The 8878-nt window shown below is 36.3% G+C and overlaps 1 protein-coding gene across 1 annotated transcript; it reads right to left on the bottom strand.

Annotated features, from left to right (window-relative positions):
• Nucleotides 1-3121: 3121 nt before the first annotated feature.
• On the bottom strand, nucleotides 3122-8286 carry LOC149682674 (uncharacterized). The gene is made up of 2 exons (XM_089834322.1): nucleotides 8199-8286; nucleotides 3122-8094 (listed from the first exon to the last, which is right to left on the bottom strand). Exon 2 carries the CDS (start codon nucleotides 8022-8024, stop codon nucleotides 3291-3293), a length of 4734 nt encoding a protein of 1577 aa, XP_089690448.1. The 5' UTR covers nucleotides 8025-8094; nucleotides 8199-8286; the 3' UTR covers nucleotides 3122-3290.
• Between the last annotated feature and the right edge of the window lie 592 nt (nucleotides 8287-8878).

Genomic DNA, 8878 nt, shown 5'->3' with positions numbered 1-8878 from the left:
GCCTTTGGTTTAACTAGCCTTTGCCAAGCTTAGCCAACGTGTAGCAGAAAAGGCATCTTTAAATTTTCCCGGAACCCTCATTTTTATAAAGTTTTTTTTTTGATTTTTGCACCCCTTTATATATATGAACTTAACTGTTTTTCTATACGGTATTTCTGAACAAAATTTAACAGACCAAAAGTGGATGAGAGGAAAAGTATGAATATCTGCGGACGATTTAGGTCAGAAAGTCAAAGTTGTGGTAGAAGAGTACGTGCCACGAACATGACGAAGAGCTTTTCTTTCGTGACGTGACAGCTGGTCAATATGTTGGAGTCATTTTTGACCAAGACTGGTACTTTGGTTTGGTATTGGAAACCTTTCCAGTAGAGAACGATTTACTTAATAAATTCATGAAAAGGACACTAATCGCCTTCATGGCCCAAAAGAGACGACAAATGTCATGTGCCTCTTAACTCCATTTTGCGTCTGATATCAGAGCCAACGGCCATTGCATCCAGAGCGAGATCATTTAATTTAAAAGATTATGATTTGGAAAACATTCGTGCCCTATTTTCCAAAAGAAGCTAAAATACTTGCCAATGTTCGTAATATAAAATTTTAAAAACCAGTCATTTTCGAGAAATTGGTTTTTTTTTCTGTCAAATCAAAACTAAGAAAAACCATATTTTTTTAAGAGCTCATTTTAAAGATTTCTTTGAGAGGTATCTAATGGTACTAAAATATATGAATTTTTCACTTGTCCACATGACCATAAACCACCATGAATGGGACCCCCCGAAAACAAAATTTTAATTTTAGATGCTTAATAACTCGGCAGTGCTTTGAGCTAGAACCGTGTAATTTTTACCAATAAGTAGCCCTATCAACACTTAATAAGTCTGTTAAATTTTGTTCAGAAATACCCATAGAAAAAAAGTTAGGTTCATACATATAAAGGGGTGCAAAAATCAAAAAATCGTTATGAAAAAGGAGGGTTCCGGGGAAATTTAAATATTTTGAAAACTTCTCAATATTTTGAGCTAAAATCTTGCAAAATTTAGTTTCTTAATCGTATCTAATGGTGTACCAAATTTGGAAAAAATCTATTAACCCATGGTGGCATCACTGGTCGAAAATGTTGTTAAGGTTCAGATCTTTTCGATTAACAATTTCAAGCCACCGCAGACATTTTTCAAATGTTCGAGCATGTTTCGGGAAAGGTATGAAATTCAGAGTTCGGTCTTTAAATGAGCAGCTCTTACAGGTTTTGAAAACACACGTCTTCCTCATATTTGCATCCTTTAATCAATCTGAAATTTAATCCTGTCAATCAGATCTTTGCACAAAACATATAGTAACACAATTAATGTTAAGCTAAAAACTACTACGCATAGTGATGAAACCAAACATGATTTGACTGTTTGAAAAAACGTACTTTGGTTATTATATCTTTCCTTATTTCGTGCATAAAAATGATCAACAGTTTAATCTTACAATCCTTTCAATACTCCTTGAAAGCGGAAGTAAGAACTCAAGCACATGCATCTAGCGCGTTCAAGTAAATCCCTACCGGCATTTCCCTATTGCAGCGTACACTATTATTTTAGCAATAATTTTGAAGCAATAATTATTCAATATTAACTCTATATAAAATTTAGTGTTTGAATTGCAAATTTTATTTATAATCAAAATCGTTTAAAATAACTTTGACATATGTATGCAAAAGTAGACCGACACGATGGCGCTAAAGAGTGTATATTTCTGAAGTAGCCCACCTGCCTTTCGTCCCCAGTATTCCTCCCCCACTTTTAGCGTCTCACCAGACCCAATCATTTCCGAAGTTACGGCGCGTATTTCTCTCAGAATTCGTATCCACCCCCCATCATCCTTGGAAAAATCAAACAGGGTTGCCACGGAATTTTCAGAACCAAATTCCCTGACTTTTCCGGGTTTTCCCTGTCTTTTTAGGCTGAAAGTGTAAATGTTTACAGCATGTTTTAAGTGCTGATAATTAAATAAACTATCGACATTAAGTTTTCCAATGTATTTGTTGCACCAAAATGATTAAGAAACATTTTAACTATAAATAACAGTCTAAGAGATTTTTTTAAAAACAATTCCAGACATTTTTAAGGATTGCTCTAGAGTTTTTTGTCTTAAGAGAGGATGAGGAGAAACTTTCATTACTCTTTCAATAAAGACATCCCCAGAAATTTTACCCACTAAAACAAATTCCCAGACTTTGCTGAAATTTTTAAAATTCCCTAACTTTTCCCCGACCTTTTGGACCCATTTTTAAATTCCCTGACTTTTCCCTGACCTTTCGGGCCCATTTTTAAATTCTCTGACTTTTCCCTGACCTTTCGGGCCCATTTTTAAATTCTCTGACTTTTCCCTGACCTTTCGGGCCCATTTTTAAATTCTCTGACTTTTCCAGGTTTTCCCTGACCAGTGGCAACCCTGTCAAAGGAGTCAGCTTTTAACTTAGCTGTCTAAAGCCTGGTTTTCACTGGCCCAAAACGCAGGAAAAACCGCGTTCCGCGCCGTTTTTTAGAGGTAACTTGCCGCAAAGTTTCGCGTTTTCTTTGCGGCAAGCACGGATTTGGTTTTCTATTTTTCCGCAAATTTTTACGGAAAGGAAAGCGGTGGCCAATAGGAATCGACGAATGCGTGACGTCATAGGCTTGGTTTTGGTCAGCTCGCGAGGCTTTTTTTCGACGCCATTTTTTTATTTTCAAGGCGCTTCTGTTGTCGAGTTAAATGTCTAAAAATTTATAGTTAACGATTTGCTAAAGAAATTTGGCTTAATCGTTATTTATATGATAAAATTGAACGTTTTTACAAAGACAATTAAGTCTAAGAAAATAGATAGGTTGCTATTGGTGCATTTTCAACATAACTGATAAGCCTTGGTCTCCACGAACTCGCACTCTTTCATATTACAAGTGAAAACGTTTTGCCACCGCTTTTTAAGGAATTTTCCGCAAAATTTTGCGGATTTTTCTTTTCTGTTCAGTGAAAATTTCGGCAGTGAAAACCAGGCTTTACATAGGTAATTTTTCGGAAAATAACTATTAGTTTGTAGGAGGCTACGTCCGAACAACAACATGAAGTGTCATCAACATTAAGGGACAAAATATTTTACTTTATAACTTTATTTCGCTTAAAAGTTGTTTCATAATTAAAAAAATTACATGAAATTCCTTAGTTTTAATTAATATTAATTCAGTTATCAACTTCGAAAATTACACGCCCAAGAAGCATAACATCAAAATGAACTACAAGAAAACAAAATGAGTTGTATTTTTTTAGAGAGCTGGTTTTCTTCTTAGCTCAAGAGTCATAGTTTTACAATTGTGTTGTTCAAGTTTCTTTTTGAACTCGTCAATGTCAATTTCTTCTGCCAACTTTTTAAGATCTATTCCCGCTGTACTAAACATAGCTTTAAGTTCTTGCATTTTTCGTAATTTTGTGTCTTCGGGAGTTTCATTACCATTATTAATTTCGTTCAGGCTTTCATTACCATTATTAATTTCGTTCAGGCTTTCATTACCATTATTAATTTCGTTCAGGCTTTCATTACCATTATTAATTTCGTTCAGGCTTTCATTACCATTATTAATTTCGTTCAGGCTTTCATTACTATTATTAATTTCGTTCAGGCTTTCATTACCATTAATAATTTCTTCCAGGCTTTCATTACCATTATTAATTTCGTCCAGGCTTTCATTACCAATATTAATTTCGTCCAGGCTTTCATTACCATTATCAGGCTCGTCCAGCCTTTCATTACCATTATTAGGCTCGCTCAAGCTTTCATTATCATTATTAGGCTCGCTCAGGCTTTCATTACAATTATTAGGCTCGCTCAGGCTTTCATTACCATTATTAGGCTCGCTCAGGCTTTCATTACCATTATTAGGCTCGCTCAGGCTTTCATTACCATTATTAGGCTCGTTCAGGCTTTCATTGCTATTATCAATTCTTCTAGGAGGCAATTTTTCCGAGGTTTTGGACTTGGAAATATCATTACCAATTTTACCTGAAGTATTTTCGAGTTGTTTAGAATTTTCGATTTTATCTTTGACACTCAATGATTCTCTTGACTCCTTTCTCATTTTTGATTTCTTTTTCTTGGAACTCTTTCTTTCTTGATAATGATTAGCGTTTTTACATACATTTTCAGCTTCATTAATTTTATTTGTTTCAGAGACAGAGCGTCTATAGGATTCTATTACAGATTCAATCACTTGATTTGTACATTCAATCTCTGACTCGTCAATGGAAACAACTGGAGATGCTTTACTTGACGACTTTTCAATGGAATCAACCTGAGATGCTTTGCTTGATGATTTGTCATTTGAAACAATTCTCTCCTTTGTAATTTTGTTTCGAGATTTCTTCACAGTTTGTCTAATGCCATTGTTAGGTCGACAATTTTTCGGTGATTCCTTTGTACTTCTTTCCCGATCCGTAGAAGAGCTCCTTAATCTTTTGTGTGACGCCACCTCTGCTTGCTCTTTATCAGAGGTAGTTTTACCTTTGTCTGTATCAGAGGTAGATTCAGCTTCATTAATTTTATTTGTTTCAGAGACAGAGCGTCTATAGGATTCTATTACAGATTCAATCACTTGATTTGCACATTCAATCTCTGACTCGTCAATGGAAACAACTGGAGATGCTTTACTTGAAGACTTTTCAATGGAATAAACCTGAGATGCTTTGCTTGGTGATTTGTCATTTGAAACAATTCGCACCTTTGTAAATTTATTCTGAGATTTCTTCACAGTTTGACTAATGTCACTGCTAGGTCGACAATTTTTCGGTGATTCCTTCGGACTTCTTTCCCGACTCCTTAATCTTTTGAGTGACGCCACCTCTGTTTGCTCTTTATCAGAGGTAGATTTACCTCTGTCGTCTTTATCAGATGTAGATTCAGCTTCATTAATTATATTTGTTTCAGAGACAGAGCGTCTATAGGATTCTATTACAGATTCTATCACTTGATTGGTGCAGTCAATCTCCGATTCGTCAATGGAAACATCCTGGGATGCTTTGCTTGATGATTCTTCATTTGAAACAATTCTCTCCTTTGTAATTTTGTTTTGAGATTTCTTCACAGTTTGTCTACTGTCATTGTCAGGTCGACAATTTTTCGGTGATTCCTTCGTACTTCTTTCCCGACCCGTAGAAGAGCTCCTTAATCTTTTGAGTGACGCCACCTCTGTTTGCTCTATATCAGAGGTAGATGTACCTCTGTCTTCTTTATCAGAGGTAGATTTACCTCTGTCTTTATCAGATGTAGATTCAGCTTCATTAATTTTATTTGTTTCAGAGAGAGAGCGTCTAGAGGATTCTATTACAGATTCAATCACTTGATTGGTACATTCAATCTCTGATTCGTCAATGGAAACAATTGGAGATGCTTTACTCGATGACTTTTCAATGGAATCAACCTGAGATGCTTTGGTTGGTGATTCGTCATTTGAAACAATTCGCTTGTTTGTAATTTTGTTCTGAGATTTCTTCACAGTTTGTCGTATGTCGCTGCTAGGTCGACAATTTTTCGGTGATTCCTTTGTACTTCTTTCCCGATCCGTCGAAGAGCTCCTTAATCCTTTGTGTGACGCCACCTCTGCTTGCTCTTTATCAGAGGTAGTTTTACCTTTGTCTTTATCAGAGATAGATTCAGCTTCATTAATTTTATTTGCTTCAGAGACAGAGCGTCTATAGGATTCTATTACAGATTCAATCACTTGATTTGCACATTCAATCTCTGACTCGTCAATGGAAACAACTGGAGATGCTTTACTTGATGACTTTTCAATGGAATAAACCTGAGATGCTTTGCTTGGTGATTTGTCATTTGAAACAATTCGCACCTTTGTAAATTTAATCTGAGATTTCTTCACAGTTTGACTAATGTCACTGCTAGGTCGACAATTTTTCGGTGATTCCTTCGTACTTCTTTCCCGACCCGTAGAAGAGCTCCTTAATCTTTTGAGTGACGCCACCTCTGTTTGCTCTTTATCAGAGGTAGTTTTACCTTTGTCTTTATCAGAGATAGATTCAGCTTCATTAATTTTATTTGTTTCAGAGACAGAGCGTCTATAGGATTCTATTACAGATTCAATCACTTGATTTGCACATTCAATCTCTGACTCGTCAATGGAAACAACTGGAGATGCTTTACTTGAAGACTTTTCAATGGAATAAACCTGAGATGCTTTGCTTGGTGATTTGTCATTTGAAACAATTCGCACCTTTGTAAATTTAATCTGAGATTTCTTCACAGTTTGACTAATGTCACTGCTAGGTCGACAATTTTTCGGTGATTCCTTCGTACTTCTTTCCCGACCCGTAGAAGAGCTCCTTAATCTTTTGAGTGACGCCACCTCTGTTTGCTCTTTATCAGAGGTAGTTTTACCTTTGTCTTTATCAGAGATAGATTCAGCTTCATTAATTTTATTTGTTTCAGAGACAGAGCGTCTATAGGATTCTATTACAGATTCAATCACTTGATTTGCACATTCAATCTCTGACTCGTCAATGGAAACAACTGGAGATGCTTTACTTGAAGACTTTTCAATGGAATAAACCTGAGATGCTTTGCTTGGTGATTTGTCATTTGAAACAATTCGCACCTTTGTAAATTTAATCTGAGATTTCTTCACAGTTTGACTAATGTCACTGCTAGGTCGACAATTTTTCGGTGATTCCTTCGTACTTCTTTCCCGACCCGTAGAAGAGCTCCTTAATCTTTTGAGTGACGCCACCTCTGTTTGCTCTTTATCAGAGGTAGTTTTACCTTTGTCTTTATCAGAGGTAGATTCAGCTTCATTAATTTTATTTGTTTCAGAGACAGAGCGTCTAGAGGATTCTATTACAGATTCAATCACTTGATTGGTACATTCAATCTCTGATTCGTCAATGGAAACAATTGGAGATGCTTTACTCGATGACTTTTCAATGGAATCAACCTGAGATGCTTTGCTTGATGATTCGTCATTTGAAACAATTCGCTTCTTTGTAACTTTGTTCTGAGATTTCTTCACAGTTTGTCGCATGTCGCTGCTAGGTCGACAACTTTTCGGTGATTCCTTTGTACTTTTTTCGCGACCAGTAGAAGAGCTCCTTAATCTTTTCTTTGACACCACCTCTGTCTGCTCTTTATCAGAGGTAGATTTACCTCTGTCTTTATCTTTGGTAGATCTTTTAGATCCCTTTGGAGCTTTACTCTTCGTTCGCCCTCTAGAAGAGCTCACAGACATTTCAATGCAATCAGGCATAACTACAGTCTCTTTATTCTCATGATTGAATTCTTGTTCGTTTTTGGAGTCTGCCTTTTCTTCCCTCGAATTCCTCGGACGTGTTTTGACTATCTTAGTCCAGCTTTCAATATTGGAATTTGAGAGTCTTTCAATTGTAACACACGCTTCTGTTAAATTAAAATCCTCAACAGTTTTGTCCTCTGTCACCTGACAACCAGTAGGTAACGTAGCCTTAGCTCTCCTTCCTGTCGCTCTTTGGTTTGTAACACAGGGGGTTAAACAAACAGTTTCAAGAGTCTTGTGAGCTTTATCATCCGTCGGCTGAATACCAGTTGGCAATGTAGCCTTAGCTCTCCCTAGAATGGGAGTATGCATTTTGATAGCTGCTCCTGTGTTTTTAGAGTCTGTAAGTCCATTAATGAAAGGTCCGGAACTAGCAAAATCTGGTTTATCAGTTGAACCGTTTGTTTCAGAGTCGGTTGATACCAAACCAAAACCATCATCAGATATAGGGACATCAGTTTGGCAATCAATAGTCATTGCCTCTTTGAATTTAACCTTTTTCTTAGTTTTTTTCCTTATTGTTTTAGATGCTGATTTTGGTACTTCATCGTATCTTGATAATGATGCAAGGGGAAATTTCGAACTATCTAATCTTGACATGTTTAATTTAAAGAGCTCTCCATATTTTGGCACTTCGTTAAGGTTTACGAGGGCTGGTTCAATGTTACTTTTGTCTTTTTTCGGCACTAAAACTTCCAAATCAGCCATAATTTAACAAGGGAGCAGTGTAAATTTTGAATTATGAAAGCCTTGTTGGTCTTGGTAGTGGATAGTTTTGCTAATATAACAAAAATTACAATTAACTTAACTTGAACTATCCTTTTCTTTCTAGATTATCGGAAAATTTTGATATACAAAAATTATCAATAAAATAAAGCTCACCGAAACCCTGAGCGACAAAATCATTGTCATCCTCCACTGCCTCATGTTAAGAACGCGAACCTGCTGTAACACAATTCATAGCAGCAAAAGCAGACAGCTTTCTGACAATGAGGCAATACGCCAATACGCATGGCCAACTTAGATAACCTTCTTTTAGAGGTACAAGGCCTGCTAGCTTAATCCGACCCCCATGTTAAAAAACGACTAGCAAAAGCGCCTCTAGGTCCTACTTTCGCCGTTAAGTGCCCTACCTCCTACCAACCCAGTTTTCCTCGCAATGCTTTTTCAATGGGAAAAAAATTCGGAAGTGGACTCGGTTTTGGAGCATTTTTAATATATTTACCGATTTTTTTTCGTCGCTGAATTTTAAATGAAAAGTCAAGTAAGTTCTAATTTATATTTTGATACCTATTTCATAATTTTCCTTCCGTTATTTGGCGAATAATCAACATTCAAAGTTGGAGTGGTTTTTGAGGCGGATAAATGCGCCGTTTAGAGTTAAGCCTTGGTCTGAAGGAAGTTTAAAATTTAATGGCGCCGTTGGACCAAGGCTTAGGTTTTCCGAGAAATTTAATTCCTCCGCCTTAAAAACAAGTCCAACTTTGAATGTTGATTATTCGTCAAATAACAGAAGGAAAATTATGAAATAGGTCTCAAAATATAAATTAGAACTTACTTGA

This window comes from Phalangium opilio, unplaced genomic scaffold (genome assembly GCF_054372755.1).
Source record: "Phalangium opilio isolate 3A_F unplaced genomic scaffold, DU_Popi_V2 ptg000038l_1, whole genome shotgun sequence".
NCBI lineage: Eukaryota > Metazoa > Arthropoda > Arachnida > Opiliones > Phalangiidae > Phalangium > Phalangium opilio.
The sequence above is the reverse complement of the archived record's forward strand: the minus strand, read 5'-3'. Positions and strand labels throughout refer to the sequence as shown.